We start from the raw sequence: 17,398 nt of genomic DNA on the forward strand, positions 1-17,398 counted from the left end.
TAAAGTATTTTAGTAATGAAATACCTTTTGAAAAAGCAGTATAAAAATAATACCATAGATAAATGCTTTACATTTAAAAGACCAGTTGAATTTCCTATATTTCTAATTTAAGACCGTCAAACAATAGGGCAAGAAAATAAAATCCCTAAAATTTTGGGAAGCTGCTGCCAGTTGAGAGAAATGAAAGCATTTAAAGCAGTGATCAGACCAAAGAGAAAATACTTTCCTGCATTTTAAGGGAAGACTTCCTAAATATCAAAACTAGCTGAGATTTTTCTTTTAAGTCTCTAATTTCTAAGATCGGATTTAATTGTATTATTGACTGCAATTCTTTATACGAAAGCACGGTCTTATGGCAGAACAGATGGAACAGTCACATGATCATGTAATAAATTTTCGCATGACTGTGCTCCCAGAATCCCTATTTGTAGTATCATTTGTTAAATGGTTGTGCCTCCATTTTAAATAGCTTTGCTAAGGACCTCATAGGGAGACAGACTTTTAAAAATTGAAACACCTCATTTTGATGAAACACTTTGATGCTGAGCATCACTCTCCATGCTTCATAAATAATGAACAGGTAAGAAGCGGCAAGAGAGAAGGGTGAGACAGAAACCAGTCAACAATTGCAGAATAAATCTGCCTTTACTGATCTGAGTTGCCAAGACAGTTGAGATGCATTTGGTTAGTTCCAGCACTCTACAGCGCTACAGAAATGATTTTGCTCACCTATTAGGCTTGGAAATAAAAGTATCATGCTGAGTCTTCCGGCCAAGGACCTACTGCTGTAACCATGCATCTGGAACAGTAGGAGATATGTCATCTTTGGCATGGATTGCCTGCCCATTTTTTTCCATTGCCACAGTTCAGTCTCATTATTAGTGCAAAAAAACATTAATATTGTCATTCCTTCAGACCTTGAATAAATGTCCCGTCAATCATTTTCTCCGAAAAAGGTTTTCGACATCATGTCAGAATAAATGTGGGTGAGTTGCTCAAAAACAGGAGTTGCGAGTGACCGAGATCTGAGTCAAGACTTCTTCTCTTCAGATCTACAACTACCTGCAAAGAAAAGAGAGGGAAGTCAGAACAGAGCATTCTTTAGCATCCGTGTAGTAGTTGCAGCTTTAGTAAACTGTGAATTGGTCTATGAAGTCAAACAATATTGTTGCTGAGCAGCAGAACCGGAGGAATGATCCATACTAGCCGATATCAGGCAGAGGTGAACAAAGACCCAGTGATCAATGAGAGGAATTTTCCTGCTGATACAACCCAATCTTGTTTGGTTTTTGTTTTAGAGCCTTTTTAGTACTGGTGATTTGTTTAAATTTGGCTCAGGATGGGGTGGGAGTTTCCTTGTGTTCAGGGCAGGCCTGGGAAATGGTGGAATCATTTGAAATGACAAGAAAGAAGACAAGGGTCATAAAAAGTGAACTACTTTCTAATGAATGCGGTATTACTTATCCAGGGGTGGGATCCTACTGGTGTTTTCAACTGTTTTTCTGGACGTGCGCTGCACGCGCGTGCACAATTTAGAGAGTAATTGCATTCGGATTGCATTCCACTCTGCCTCACAACTCAGCTGAGGAGATAGGTAAAGCTCAGGGGCAAGTGGGCCCACTTGCTCATGGGAGCAAACTGTTTCGCTCCCAGCTGATCTTCGTAGCTACAGGTTCACCCGAACCGGTCCAAACTGATAGAATCCCACCCCTGTACTTATCTATATAGAGTAACCGGTACTTAATTCACTTGTAGCAGTTTGGTACTATGACTCTAGGCTGAAAGAAAAATTGTACTGTTCTCTAAATTTTTCCTAAATTTTCCCTAATCCATCACAATGCCACAGCACCATTCTTCTGCATTCGTCTCACTTTCGAAATGCTGCTTCCAGGGTGCCAAGATCTGCCTCAGAAAGAGCTTTCCCCTGCCGTGGACAATTGGGGAATTTACCAAAGTCTCTGAGGTCAGTAAGGAGCCCATACATTGCGATTGCTCCTGTTGCTTCCCTCTCTGTGAATTGTCATGACAAGCAATCACACATGAACACACTTTCAGCCATGCTTGATTCACCTCAGGATTGAAAACTTAATTTTCTGAGGTTTTCAGGAACTGGACCTTTTTTAGCAGGGGATACATCAGAGTCACCACTTGCAGATAGCATCAAGGGATTATTGTGAAGATCCAGTTCTACACTGACAAGAAGAAGAAACAGGAAAAAGGTAGAATACAACCTTGTGTAACGGTTAAACCTCCTAGCACTGAATAATGTTACTACCACTAAACCATGATTTCCTACTCTCCTTTCTCCATGTGGCCAATAGTGAATATCTGAAGAGCTTTTACTATTCTTCAAAATATTAGGCAAAGTAAGCCAGTATTGTCCTTAGTATTTGCCTGAAGCTGGTAAATTAATCTGTACCTTTAGCTTTACTAAAAAGCTTCAACCAACCAAAACCACAATGGGGAGCAGAAGATCTCTGTCTATGAGATATCCAGTGCCTTCCATCCTTCCAAGGTGGGTAAAATGAGGACCTTGATTGTTGGGGGCAACAGGCTGACTCTTTAAACCACTTAGAGAGAGCTGTAAAGCACTGTGAAATGGTATATAAGCCTAAGTGCTATTGCTACTTCAGAGATACAAATGTCTATGGTTGGACTGTAACTCCTGACCCAGAGTCAACCAGCCTCTTTAGTCCCAACCTTCTTTCCTTCCTTGTATCAATGCAACCACTAGACGATACTGTTCTTTAGTTTTATAGCTTCAAGAGTGAAATAACTTTAATACCATCTCGTGGCAATTTTTTTCTTGCTCAGTAAAACAATACACATTATCAGGAATATATGGTTTCAGTGTCATAACTGAAGAACACTAAATACTTAAAACTGTTACCCAGAAGTGGAATGACATAAGAGCTATGATTTATGGAATAAAAGATAGTGACTATAAGACAGAGGTGTCAAACTCAATTTCATTAAGGGCCGCATCAAGGTTGTGTTTGTCTTTAGGTGTCTAGGGTGGGTATGGCCAGCTTAACATCACTCGTGTCAAGGGTGCCTGTGGTGGCCTGAGTGCTTTGCCAGCAAAAACAGGCTCCCGAGCTCTGTTTTCGGCTGTGACAGCTTCCTGCAACCCTTTGCCAACAAAAATGAAGCTCGGGAGGGGCTCCCGCGGTCCTCCCAAGCTCCATTTTTCCTGGCAGAGGCACTGTGGGCTGGTCCTTTGCTGTTTCCAGGGCGGCCCCACAGGTCAGATCTAAGCAGCCCATAGGCCAGATATGGCCCCCGGGCCTTGAGTTTGACACTCCTGCTGTAAGAGGAGCAATTGGTAAAGAGCATTAATTCACAAACATCTACAGGCTTTGAAAGATATGGAAAGGTAATGAACTGAGTTGTTGTAAAGTAGATTTAGCTATCTTTTCCTTTTCTTAATTCCTGTCTTTAATTCATTTGGCTTACTTTGCATCACAAAGTTTGTTTGTTTACCCTGAAGGAAACTGTGTGATGAGTGTGTGAATGTGTGTGTGTTACTACTGTCTGCTGTCTCACTGTTTGTGGCTGAGGAGTATGATAAATCAATATTCCTTACTTTGTTCAGGGTGGCAGTTGATTCTTTCAGAACAAGAAAGTATATGAAGAGTAAGTATCTTGTTGCATTTGGGATCAGTCCATTATATCTCTGATCATTCTTCCATGATGTGCGTTTCGGTCCTGGTTGGGCTCTTGCTCTTAAATTATCTCATAAATTTAGCTCCTGGGTGCCTTCAATTTGCCTCCTATGATGATGCTCTGAAGCAAAATAAGAAATGTTCATTCTTTTAACGGTTCTAATCTGTCCTGCCATTCATCAAAGAAATTAAGTAGTCTCTCTTTTGTCCTCAAAACCAAGTGTGAAATAGTGACTGTGTACATGTGAAGCAAGCTGTACTTGTTAGCATAAAGAAAGCATAGCCTTTAGTTCAAAGCTGTATGTGATATCCATATGAATACCAGTAAATGTTTATTTTATTAGATTAAAAGCAGAAAGATCCTCATGTAATTCCTTCTGATCACATTTTCTTGTCCTCTTGTTTATTAGCTTTTAGTCTTAAGGATTATTGCAAAATCAGAATACTAGTGGCATTCTGGAAGTTTATTAGCAATAGGTTTGAGGAGGCCTGAGGACTTTTCCCACAACAGCATAATAATGCAAAATTGTTGCACCTTATGCTTCCTATACATCTTTTTATGACTGCCTGCTATGTAAATAGTTCATTACAATGGAGTACCTCATGAGGAAAAAGTTAAGTGAGAAGTGATCCTTCTGACAAACAAAATGCTTTCTATATAGTATGGGTAGAATACAGTGTAAAAAAAGCAAATCCAGTTGGAATGAAAGTCCTACTGAAGAATGAGAATGAAATTACGGGCAATGTGGAAAGGAACTAAGCTGATTATTGCTAATGTAATTACTCCTCACCCCCTGCCCTGTAATTTGTTTCTGGTTTTTTTGGCAGAACTTTCATTCTGTTTTGATTTTTTTGTACATAATATACTGCTTCTGCTATATACATACCAAGCCTTCCCTTCTGAGAAGGCCGAGATCTCAGAGCCACACAAGTCTTAGCAAATGACTATACCCACCCATACCTTTTAGCCAGCTGTCAAATATACATTTGTAGTGTGAGTGAGGCTTCATGCTCTTCCTACTTACTGGGAAGCCCCTGTCCACCACTCAGATGATCCACACATTCTCTCTCCCCACTTGTTCTCACTCACCTGTGTCAGTCAATTGCTTACCTTCTCACTCAATTTCCTTATGCACTTTTGCATCTCTCTCACACACACTTTCTCAATCCAGCATCATTCTACCACATGGACTACCTATTAGTCAGAACAATTTTTCCCCACACATCTTACAATGTCACAACAGACCATAGGCCCTTGTAGATAAGTAGTCTGTGTAATTTAGGGGTCAAACTCGATGTCATTGAGGGCCACATCAGAGTTGTGTTTGACCTGCAGGAGGTGGGAGCGTGGCCAGCTCAACATCATTCGTGTCTGGGGCACCTATAATGCCTTGAGCATTCTGCCAGCAAAAATGGCTCCCCAGCTCTGTTTTTGGCTGCGACAGCCTCCTGAAACTCTCTATCAGAGAAAACAGAGCTCAGGAAAGCCGCAGACGACTCTCCCGAGCTATGTTTTCGCAGGCAGAGGCACCATGGGCCAGTCCATCACTGTTTCCAGGACAGCCCCCTAGGCCAGAACTAAGCACCCCGTGGGACGGATCCGGCCCCACAGGCCTTGAGTTTGACACCCCTGGTGTAATGCCTGACCAAGTACCAGTCAGATATTATGTGTACTATGTGTACCTGTTGCCATCACTCTGCTACAGGAGCCCAAATAGCCAGGGAGAGGATTATGAATGATTCTTTGTGTCATTAAAATATATGCTTCAAGAATAGATTGCAAGGCACCTAAAAGCCAATGTACACCAGGATATAGGAATTAAATTTCTAGAACAAAACCTGTCTTTGTTAAGATTGGTGGGATGCACAGTGCCACGAAAATAAGCTGCAAAGCTCTTTGAAATGTGCCAGCAGATTTCTAAGAACTAAGTCTCTTTCTAATTACGAACTGAGTACATAACATTTGCATTCCTGACATCTTCTACAAAGGGGATGGCTCATTAATTAGCAAGGAAGGAAATGTCTGATTTAAAGAGGAGCTGGAAACCCAGTCATTCCTTTAAAGCCCATTTTCCCATTGGCCTGAGCCTTCCAAGGGAATTCTCAGTGATTTCTACACCACCACCACCACCACTGAGTGCTCTAAGGGCATTAAGCTTCACTGAGTAGCTTTATTATCATACATTAACCTTAACAATGTAGCACCTTCTTTTTTCTGGAGGGCAAGAGTAATTAAATCTAAACAGTCTTGGCCTTTCCAAGAGAGACTGGACAAAAATTATAATGGTTAATTCATCCTCCCTTCTCCCCTCTTGCCAGAAGATCGTATCCATTTCCAAAGTGGGATGTTACATGCAATTACTGCAAAATGCAAAAGAATTACAGTTTAAGATCAATCCTGGCTCAGTGGCCAAATTTAAACCTTGCACTAGAAATTAAAATAATCCTAGGGCTTGTTTGGGCATTTAATTTAGTTTACAGAAATTCCCAAAGCTGGTGCTGTCTAGATAAAACTATAACGCCCACAAATAACGAAATGTTGGTCACGCTGATAGGAACATGGATCCATCTGAACTTTTTTCCTTTTTTTATGTGTGCCATTGAGTCAATGTTGACTCCTGATGACTGTCTGGATAAATCCCTGCACTTTTCTTGGCATTGTTTTCAGAAGTGGTTTGTTCTTGCGTCCTTCCTTGGGCTGACAGAGAGGAACTGGCCCAAGCTGGCTTTACGCCCAAGGCAGAACCAGAATTCACAGTCTTCTGTTTTCTAGCCCAAAATTGTCCTGGATGGGAACTACAATACATTGAGGAACTGAAATACATTGATGAAAACACAGGCAAATGCTAGAGGGAAGGCCCATCAACATGCTGGAGCAACTTCCAGCCTCCAGCTGCCCTGTTAGAATCTGCTCAAGCTGATGCCTCCCCTGTGCCTCCCTAGCTACTGTCAAGGAATCCTCTTCCTACAATGCTGGCAGAACTTTCTCCAGTGGGATCTGTATATATGAACAGAAACACCATCTCACATCCTCTCCAAATGGGATTGTAATAAAATAGATAGAAGAAAATTAGTTGGTTGGTTGGTGATAAATAAATGATGGATAGATGGATGGATGGATGATAGATATAGATAGAGCGATGGATGATAGATAGACTACCATAATGTCAAACCCTGAAGTCCAGGGTTTTCCATGCCGGATTTGATGGAGCACTGGTGAAAGGGGGTATCAGAACCGTGACAACGGAAGCAATGGAGCACCAGTGATGGGGTGTGTGGGAAAGGCTGCAGCAACAAAGATCAGGTGTGAAGCAGGGACACATGGCAATGCGAGACAAGCCACCGGCTGGGATTCAGAGCTCCAAGCAACAATCAGCTGTTCTGGCCTGACAATCAGCTGTTCTGGGTAATGGAATGGCCAGGTAGAGCCCAGCTGGGCAGGCTAACACAGGCTAATGCATGGCTAACAACGGGGCAAGGCCAGGGGAAGGGCGTGGCTCACCTAAATAAACCGGACTGGTAGGCAGAAGCTTCTAGCACTGACTTTGAATCACTGCATTCTGCTGTTTTGCTACTGCTAAAACTCATTGTGTGCCAGAATCCGACTGAATAAAGCCAGTTGGCCTACAAGAGTGTGGCATTTTCATGCTGGTTTAGGTCCAGAGCTTGGACCTGTGAAGCATAACTGCACTGCAAAAATCCAGATGGTCATATGGATGTAAATCTACTGTTCTATCTGTCCTGTTCTACCCTACCCTACCCAGCCCTACCCTACCCTACCCTATCATATCTTACTCTGGAAGGCAATGCAAAGATACCAAAAGAAAAAAATGAACTCCGCCTTGCCTTGTTACACTTAGCTGATTTTTGCAGCCTAGATCCACTAGCCCTTACATACAACACTGTACTGAATAGAAGGAAAATGCATGCAGAAAATATAGATATGAAGAAGAGCTCTCCCATATTACACAATACTGGTGGTGAAAAGTGTACATAATGAAAATGCTCAAAATTGAAAACTACTTAGGAATTTCAATCTTAATGTGTTTTTTTAAGTGACAAACTGGTACAGGAATGGGTTGAAAGCATCTTCAGAGTAGCTCACCAAGAAATTATTCAAGACTGACTGATTTGCATCCTTAACCACCATTCTGATTTTTCACATTCACACATAAAGCACTGAGAAGTGGAGTAGCTGAAGCAATTTCAAGATTGTCAGCTTACCGCTGACAATATTATCATCCCTTTCTGAAAACAGCAAACTGTCACCGTGACATAAGCCCACCTAAACTATATTTGCTTATTTATTTATTTATTTGATTTACTCTTGCCACAGTCTTGTGATTGAGGTTATTGCTGTCACAATAATAGTAACAACAGAATTAAAACAAGGTACAATCCAAATCACAAATGCACAACAGAAAAAGGAGAGAAAAATAATAATGAGGTGTTCCAATGGCATTACTGCAAGATTCTTCAAAAATGCTCCATATTTAATCACTTCCTAAAAATATTCCCAGCCTGATTTCAATGTGGAATCTATACAGTATCATTGGAGTTGCTACAAAAAAACAGCAGCTTTCATCTTTGACTTCCCAAAACAATGGGACCATATGTACTCCTTCCTTACTTGATCTAACATGACTGGGTCATATCCAACTGGGGAAGGCAGTTGTGTTGGTACCAGAGGTGTGCTTTTGCCAGTTCATCCCAAATCTGGCAAACCGGTAGTGGTGGTGGCCTAAGGCAGATGCGCATAAGTGTTGCGCAAGCCTGTGCACATGAGTGAACTGGTAGTAAAATAAATTGAAACCCACCACTGGTCGGTACCCTTGATACACTTTAAGTTGTACTTAGGAACTGAACTGGTAACCAGTGCAGAACACACAATCCAGACCACAGGGTGGATTTGATTTAAATCAACTCAATTGAAATCATAATTTTTAAAGAGCAACTGTCATCTCTGTCCCACAGTAGTTCCTCCTCTGACCCGCTGCTGACTGACCGGCAGTGGCAATATTGCAGAATATACAGTTTCGTGCTACATAACTAAGCTCCATTTCACGTGGAATAATCTTTTACTCCAAAAGCATTTTATTAAAATAAATTTGATAAAAATCCCATAAATCTGATGTAAATTTTAAAAATCCTTCTTTTAAAAAAATATCATTTATTTTTATGCACCCTTGCAGATCATAAAGTACTGTTCTAAGCAGTTAATGCAACTGGACCATACTGGGATCCCCCCCATCCGACTTTAGGAGAGAGTTTTGGACTTTTCTTCCTTTGTAAACTATGGTTTGATACACCACACATTTTGAAATGACAAGGAAATCACAATATCATTTTTTGCTTATCGTGTGTGGAAAAGCTTTGCAGTACATGAGAAAGAAACCAGGATTTGCAGCTGCAGATTGCCCACTTCTAGAGACAGCTTAGCCCACTTCAATGTATAAACGTTGGCAGAGTAGCCTAGCAATTCAAACATTTTCCTGATTTAGATCCATTTAATTACCAGTTAAACTCTGACAGTTGACGGTCTTCATCTCACAAATGTGAATGTTCTGTTCTCATGATAATTTTACCGTAATTTATTTCCTAGATGATGCATACTTACTGCAGGGACTTAATATTGAGGAACTTTATCCTGAAACCTCTAGTTTCATTACATATGATGGGTCCATGACAATTCCACCCTGCTATGAAACAGCAAGTTGGATACTAATGAACAAACCTGTCTACATATCAAGAATGCAGGTAAAATGAAAAACCTTTATTGGCTATGATACATTACCTTTGGAAATAATGAATTCATCTCATAATTGCTGTGCCTTCAGCAATGTGTACTTATTTTTCTGGAAAGCCACGGTAAATTAGGCAGCCTCCAACAGAGAAGTTAAAAAGAAGCCCACAACTTTCAAACTTCGTATTTTTGAAGGTTATTATTACTGTTCTTCCCCTCATAAGGAGGGAAAGAATGGGTGTAAAATGGGTGTTAACTGTTTTCAAGGAGAAGGCAAAATATTTGGGTGCTTCAGAGGGCTAAATGTGCAATGGAAGGTTCCCCACTTAAGTACTGATGTCAAAAGGCTTCGAAGAGGCAGAAGTAATGGGAGTTGGAGTATAATTATTATGCTTCGTAGTAAGACAAGACTATGAACAGAAAAATAAGTTACAAGTGGAACTTCGAAAAGTGGACAGAAGTAAAAGGCTTGCTTTTCTGTCAACCAACCTCATTGTACATATGTACACTGACAATAAAGAAGTATTATTATTATTATACTTTATTCATTAAACATGAAACTCAACTGAACATTCAAAAATGCATCATAAATACCTTTGACTGGTGCTAATGGTTGATACGGGTTGCTGCCAGTGTCCTAGATATTATTATTATTATCATGTGGTTAATCTTTGGTGAGATTCACAGCCTTTGGGGCTGGTTGGTAGCTCAACAGCTTGAGTCCTAACCAAGGACCTAGGAACAGTTAAGGTAATGTCGGAGGATATAAGCTGTTCCAAGTAGGGTGGTTTTTTGTAGAATCAGAATGTGCAAGTCTGATAAATCCAAATAGTGAGGAAGCCCTTGTCATTGTTGTTGTTATTGTTGTTGCAAGATTCTTTCAATTTCTCTCACCACTGCCTATAAAATGAGACAAACCATTTCAGTTTATCTCAGCCTTAAACATTACATACAGTTCTGTTTAGGGGAAGAGCTTCACCATATCTCCTCTAATTCAGGGGTGTCAAATTCAAGGCCCGCAGGCCGAATCTGACCTGTGAGGTGCATAGATCTGGCCCATGGGGCTGCCCTGGAAACAGTGAAAGAGTGGCCAGTGGTGCCTCTGCCAGCAAAAATGGAGGTCTGTTTTTGCTGGCAAAGGGTTGAAGGAGGCCATCACAGCTGAAAACTGAGCTCGGGAGCCCGCTTTCTGTGGCAGAGCACTCAGGCTGCCACAGGCACCCCTGACACGAGTGACGTCAAGCTAACCATGCCCCCCCCCCCGAGATCAAACACAAATCTGATGCAGCCCTCAATGAAATCAAGTTTGACACCCCTGCTCTAATTCAAGTGCAACAGTATTCCACCAGTAACTTATCTTGATCATAGCAGTCTTCCTTTTATTAAAAAAATATCTCTTTATCATGTATTCAAGGTCATTATATCTGAAAAAAGGGAAATGAGTCACTATTTTGCCCTTCCTAATAACGAATTACACTGGAATAATGCTAATCTATGCCTTAGATTGATTTGAGCTGCAACCCTATATTCACTCGTTCTGAAGTAAAGAGTATTGAAAATAATTCCATTTATCTTCAAACAGTTCAGCTCATGGCAACATCTAGTTTCCTTTTGTTGATCTGGATAAGTTAAGCAAGATCAGATCTGCCTAAAATGTTCATGAGAGACCACGAAAAAATAGGGCCATAGGATAGACTGAATCCTGAATCCTGAGAAAAGTGGTAGCAAGTAACCAGGAAAAGTTTGTGAACTCTCAGCTCCAAGAAGATTTTATCTTTTACAGCTTCAGAATGATACTGATAAATAATTTCTACTGGATATAGAGCAGGACTGATTCTCTGAAACTGCCCTTTGCTCATATCTCCGGAAACTGGGGGGGCGGGGGGAGGGATGGGCAAAGTCAATCCACCTACCATTTCCATAACATTTGAAGCAGAGATGGTATTCAGCAGGTTCTGACCAGTTCTGGAGAACTGGTAGCACAAATTTTGAATAGTTCAGTAAGTACCACCTCTGACTGGCCCTGCCCCTATCTATTCTCTGCCTCCCGAGTCCCAGCTGATCAGGAGGAAATGGGGATTTTGCAGTAACCTTCCTCTGGAGTGGGAAGGGAATGGAGATTTTACAGTATCCTTCCCCTGCCACACCCACCAAGCCATGCCACACCCACCAAGCCACACCCACAGAACCAGTAGTAAAAAAATTTGAATCCCACCACTGATTCAAAGTCTGGACAATTCACTGTCAAGTGATACTAAGCAGCTTTGGACTATTCTTACACTGCTGATTTATTACCACCCTCACCATAGTTGGCCAAATTCCTGTTTACCAATTGTCCCAGATTATAATTAGCTTCACATTTTGCTCTCTTTGCTGAATAATTTTATTAAAGATTATATTATGCATGTAAAACTGATAACATCTACATAGTACAAAATACATTAAAAGAAAAAAATATTTTATATAATAAATTAAATTTAAAAAGTGCACAGAAAGAAAAAAGAACTCTCCCCCTTCCTCCTTAGCAAGTATAATCAGCATTAATATCTTATCACCACCTCTTAAAATAAAACCAACCATCTCTTCATTGCATAAAAAATACCCTTCTCTAACAACCAATTAAAAAAAAACCAAACAAGCCATCTTAATCAGCAAAAATCCATTAAAAATGATCAAAAATAACAGGTAGTCCTCGACTTATGACCACAACTGAGCCCAAAATTCATGTTGCTAAGTGAGACATATGTTAAGTGAGTTTTGCCCCATTTTACAATCTTTCTTGCCATATTTGTTAAGTGAATTGTTGCAGTTGTTCAGTTAATAACACAGTTGTTAAGTGAATCTGGCTTCCCCTTTGACTTTGCTTGTTGGAAGGTCTCAAAAGGGGATCACATGATCCTGGGACACTGCAACCGCGTAAATATAAATCAGTTGCCAAGCATCCCCATTTTGATCACTTTTTTCACTGCTATTGTAACTCTGAATCAGTGGTGCAATTCAGCCAGTTCTATCTGGTTCAGGCGAACCGGTAGCAGTGGCAGCGGGAGGCTCCTCCCCCCACCCGAACATCATCACATCCTGTTTTCGGTGCTCTGCGCATGCGCAGAAGCCTGAGGTCACATTTGCAAACCATTAGCTAAAGTAAATTGATTTCATCCCTGCTCTGAATGGTCACTAAACAATCTATTGTAAATCAAGGTTAACCTGTATTACAAATATCCAATGAACTCAATTTGAATCCTTCCTCTTATATTTCCTATTTTCTCCTTTTCTATTTAAACAAATACCCCAAATATCTTCTCTCATCAAATAAAGAAAACCTTTATATCATCATCATCTGGTTCTATTCATCAAAAATCTGTTAAACTTTACCCAAGTTAGGAACTAATGTTTTGCTCTCAGACATTAAGATTAAAAGTCAATCTCACTCCGTCTTCACTTTTTATATTTATGCAGATGCATTCTTTACGGTTACTAAGCCAGAATCAGCCTTCACAGATTTTTCTGAGTATGAGTGATAACTTCAGACCAGTCCAGCCTCTCAACAATCGATGTATCCGAACAAACATCAACTTTAGTTTACAAGGGAAAGATTGCCCGAACAATAGAGCACAGAAACTACAGTATAGAGGTATGTCCCCAACACTATATTCATTTCAAGGTAATGTTTTCTGTTTTGGAATCCCTTTTGTCTTACAATGTCAGTTTAAGAAGGTTTGATCTACTGGTTAAATTGTTTGTTTGTCAGGTCCAATATTTTCTACTTTAATAACCTCTCTTCACAGTCTCGGACAAGGATCTTTCTGGTGAGTAAGTAGAAATGCTAAGATTAAAACTGGGATTTTTGGATGTGGAAAATATATGTTCTGCCACTACAGAAGACAGCTCTTTCAGTCTTCTAAGGAGGCTTCAAAACATTCAGAAAAATAACTCTTTCTGAAGGGGCCAAACAGACCTGGCATGGTGATAGTTGGAGTTCTGGCTACTGAATATGAATGAAAGCTGTATCAGAAGTTGGAGTTGCAAATAAATATCCTTGAAAAAACTAAAGATATATCATATCCTTCCTAAAGGATTCTGCATAACATGCACTGGGATAAACAGATTCTGTTTCAAAACAGTGGAATCATTTATAGGCAACAAAACCCAGATTTTAAGATTCAAGAACAAATGCCAGCAAGAGTTCACAGATTTAATTAGTCCATTTTCCCAGGTTGGCATAACTTATTTGGCGATCAAGGAGGAGAAAGTAGGTGTAATTTTGTTTGGTTTTGCTTTTTTTTAGTAAGAAATCTTTTTCTTAAAAAAAAAAAAAAAAAAAAAACACTGGCAACCAGGAAATTAAAAGCACAATTCTTTCTAGAACACCCGTTTCTCTTTTAGTTTGGAATGTAACACTTCCTTCCCTGAGGAACCTTCTAATCCAGTGTCTTCTTCCAAATCTGGTTTCTTTAAGATGGGTAGAGTTCAGGTTCCTGAATTCTCCATGTGGGCTGTGGAATTCTGGGAGTTGAAGTCCACACTTCTTAAAGTTGCAAAGTTTGAAAAATACTGTTCTAATTGAAACCAGTATTCCCTGATACACCCCTGTATCTTCCAGGGGTGTTAGACCTGAACTTCCATAACTAGCAGGAGTTAAGCCCAAGATGTCTGGCATGCACCATGAAATGCTTATTAGGACAATAAACTACAAGCGCTCATGTGGTAGACACCCGTCCCCATTGCACCGTACCAGTTGCAAAGGGATCCTGAACTCACCACTGGCCCGCACCCATAATGCAATGTATGCACGACCTCCCCCCTCATGTGCCTGTCCCTCTGCACATGCATATGCGACCCACCCCTGCTCTCCTCCACATGCATGACCCCCCTGAAGCCTCCTGGGAGCAAAAATGGGCCACAAGGGGGGTCACGCCGCACCCCCCGTGCCCCATTTTGGGTCTAGCAGGCCTCCCTGCAGCCTCCTGAAACCAAATATTGGCTGCGGGGGTGGAGTGCAGTGCATGTGAACCCCCTCCCCCATGCATGCACACAGGTCTTCCACATGTGCCCCATCCCCTGCGCATGCACAGCAGAAACCCAAAAATCATCTGGCTGTCAGGAGGCAAGAATGCATGCACTGTGGAGCTGAGCTGGGGCGATGGCTCGCATGCCCACAGAGAGGGCTCTGCATGCCACAGGTTTGCCATCACAGCACTAGCATAACCAATATCAAGTTAGATCAATGATGGTGAATCTTTTGGGCTCAGTATGTCAAAAATGCCTAATTCGACTCTGCTTGCATGTAAATAAGATGCATCACCCAAAATGTCATGTCCTGTCATGTCACCTTTGGCACATGTATCATAGGTTCATCATCACTGAAATAATCTGATTGAATGTAAAACAAGTGACACATTTTGAGATATTGTGAATAATTATGAAATATTCTTTTTCTTTCACTAATCTTGAAAACTTTCTCCCCTCTGTAAGAACCAATGTTTGACTTCTTTTTTGAAATACATCCACTTCTGGCGCCAAAGCTTGATTTCAAGGCAAGGTTTGATTTCCCCTACCAGCAGGACATCAGAATCTCTAATAACCTCATTATCTCATTGTTCCCACTATCCCATCCACTGGCAGGCATACCAACATTTCAAATGCTGCAAAAAAGCCCTGGGAGTTGTATACTATTGTCCAGTTAGGATTTATTTATTTACACATTTATTTATTTATTTGGTTTCATACGCAGTAGCTGACCCCACCATCTATCCTTCAGATATTTCAGTGATCTTTTATTTGTAGAATAGAATAGAATAGAATAGAATAGAATAGAATAGAATAGAATAGAATAGAATAGAATAGAATAGAATTCTTTATTGGCCAAGTGTGATTAGACACACAAGGAATCTGTCTTTGGTGCATATGCTCTCAGTGTACATAAAAGAAAAGATACATTTGTCACGAATCATAAGGTACAACACTTAATGATAGTCATGGGGTACAAATAAGCAATCAGATCATATTAGGAAACAATATAAATCGTAAGGATACAAGCAACAAAGTTACAGTCATGCAGTCATAAGTGGGAGGAGATGGGCGATAGGAACGATGAGAAGATTAACAGTAATAGTAATTCAGCCTTAGTAAATAGACAGTGTTGGGGGAATTAATTGTTAAGCAGAGTGATGGTATTTGGGGAAAAACTGTTCTTGTGTCTAGTTGTTGTGGTGTGCGGTGCTCTATAGTGTCGTTTTGAGGGTAGGAATTAAAACAATTTATATCCAGGATGTGAGGGGATCTGTAAATATTTTCACAGCCCTCTTTTTGACTCATGCACTATACAGGTCCTCAGTGGAAGGCAGGTTGGTAGTAATTGTTTTTTCTGCAGTTCTAATTTACTGTTGAAGTCTGTGTCTGTCTTGCTGTCACCTGCATCTCTATAACCAGACAGTTATAGAGATGCAGGTGACAGATTCAATAATTCCTCTGTAGAACTGAATCAGCAGTTCTTTGGGCAGTTTGAACTTTTCTGAATTGGCGCAGAAAGAACTTTCTTTGTTATGCTTTTTTGATGACATAATTGTAATAAGAGAAAAATAAAGGGGGGGGGAAGAGTGTCATTGTGGAAATTTTTCCATGGTTATTGGGTGTTGTTGTTTTTTTTCTCTTTCAGTAAATGAATGGCTCCTGAAGTAATTAAGACACTAAACGGAAAGAAGTTTTCACCTCAACGGAATGCTACTACTGTGAATTGATATACTACAGAATGCCCCAGCCCCATTCAGTCCTCGGTCTTTGTACTTCATGGAGCCACACTCGAGAGAAAAGGATGCCAAGTTGGAAATTCAGCTCAATGAAATGTATTCATATGATCAGTCATAAGAAAAAAAAAGACAATATCTGCCATTCCCATTATTACAATTTTGATACTGTTTTCCTGAAACTACTATCGTCCACAATGAAAAGACTGTTCAGACTTTGTATATATGAACTTATTCCTCTGTTCCCCTTCTCCCTTCTTCTCTTTCCCATCATAACTCCATTAAAAAGGTGGTTTGCTGCTGCCATCCAAGTGGATTTGTGTTCTGTGTGCCAAGTAATCCTTGGAAAGCTGTCATATCACCCTCATTATTGGTTACTGGCAAAGCAGAACTAGGGAGATAGCAAGGGAGATTTATTTCTGGATCATAGTCTTTCCATTTGCTTAATAATGGACAGATGCCAAGATAAGTATTGTAAATAGATCACTGAAGAATATAAAGGAAATTGAAATATTTTCCCCCTCATCACATACCTGTAGTAGGAACTGCCAAGACTGGAATTAATCCATTTTTCTGTTTCTTGTTTTACAAAGGTCATACACTGTGTTTGGTTATTGTTAACAATTCAATAAATGTGTTTAACAAATTAATTTACCACACTCACTTCAGTTTATTATATTTCTTCTCTCTTCCCCCCCCCCCAAAAAAATGGAAAGGACATTGAATTCTTCTGGCATCAATCATCAGAATTGTATTTTTATTGATATGTCAATATATAGTTAAAAGCTATTATAGGAATAATCACAAATACCACAAGCACACCCACAATCATTTTTAAATGGCTTGGTAAGCATTTGTTTGGACAATTTCTCTGGCATTTAAATCGAAAACTGATTTTCATTGGATAGCAGAAAAATAAGAAGTTATCCCACTGGTTTCTTATATTTTTGCCTGCTATCAACATCAACATAGGTTGATGGGTAAATTTCCCTACTCATATAGCTCAAACTCCCAGAACTAGAAAACCAAGTCAACCATACAGAAATAACTCAGAACCTTTCATACTTTCTTCTTGGACAGAGTCAGAACTTACGCTATTTGGCCTAGTGGTTAACACACCAGGGTTGAAAGCACAAGACCATGATTTCAAGTCTTGCCTTAGCCATGAAAGCCAGCTAAGTGACTTGGTGCAGTCACTCTCCCTCAGCCTAATCCACCTCACCAGGTTGTTGTGGGGAAAAGAGCAG

The 17,398-nt window shown here is 40.2% G+C and overlaps 1 protein-coding gene across 2 annotated transcripts in view; it reads left to right on the forward strand.

Moving 5' to 3' along the window:
• The window catches only part of CA10 (carbonic anhydrase 10 (inactive)), a 400,894-nt gene extending 384,093 nt beyond the window's left edge, over positions 1–16,801 (forward strand). For both annotated transcript variants that reach the window (XM_087710338.1, XM_087710339.1), the window contains exons 8-10: positions 9,268–9,422; positions 12,865–13,039; positions 16,064–16,801. In XM_087710338.1, the coding sequence (XP_087566464.1) occupies positions 9,268–9,422; positions 12,865–13,039; positions 16,064–16,086 (353 nt within the window). In that variant the 3' untranslated portion in view covers positions 16,087–16,801. The remainder of the gene's footprint in view (positions 1–9,267; positions 9,423–12,864; positions 13,040–16,063) is intronic.
• The last annotated feature ends 597 nt before the right edge of the window (positions 16,802–17,398 follow it).

The sequence above is a fragment of the Thamnophis sirtalis genome, unplaced genomic scaffold, assembly GCF_051295495.1.
Source record: "Thamnophis sirtalis isolate CommonGarterSnake01/CBP01778 unplaced genomic scaffold, rThaSir2_p1.2 scaffold_3, whole genome shotgun sequence".
NCBI classification, from domain to species: Eukaryota; Metazoa; Chordata; class Lepidosauria; order Squamata; family Natricidae; genus Thamnophis; species Thamnophis sirtalis.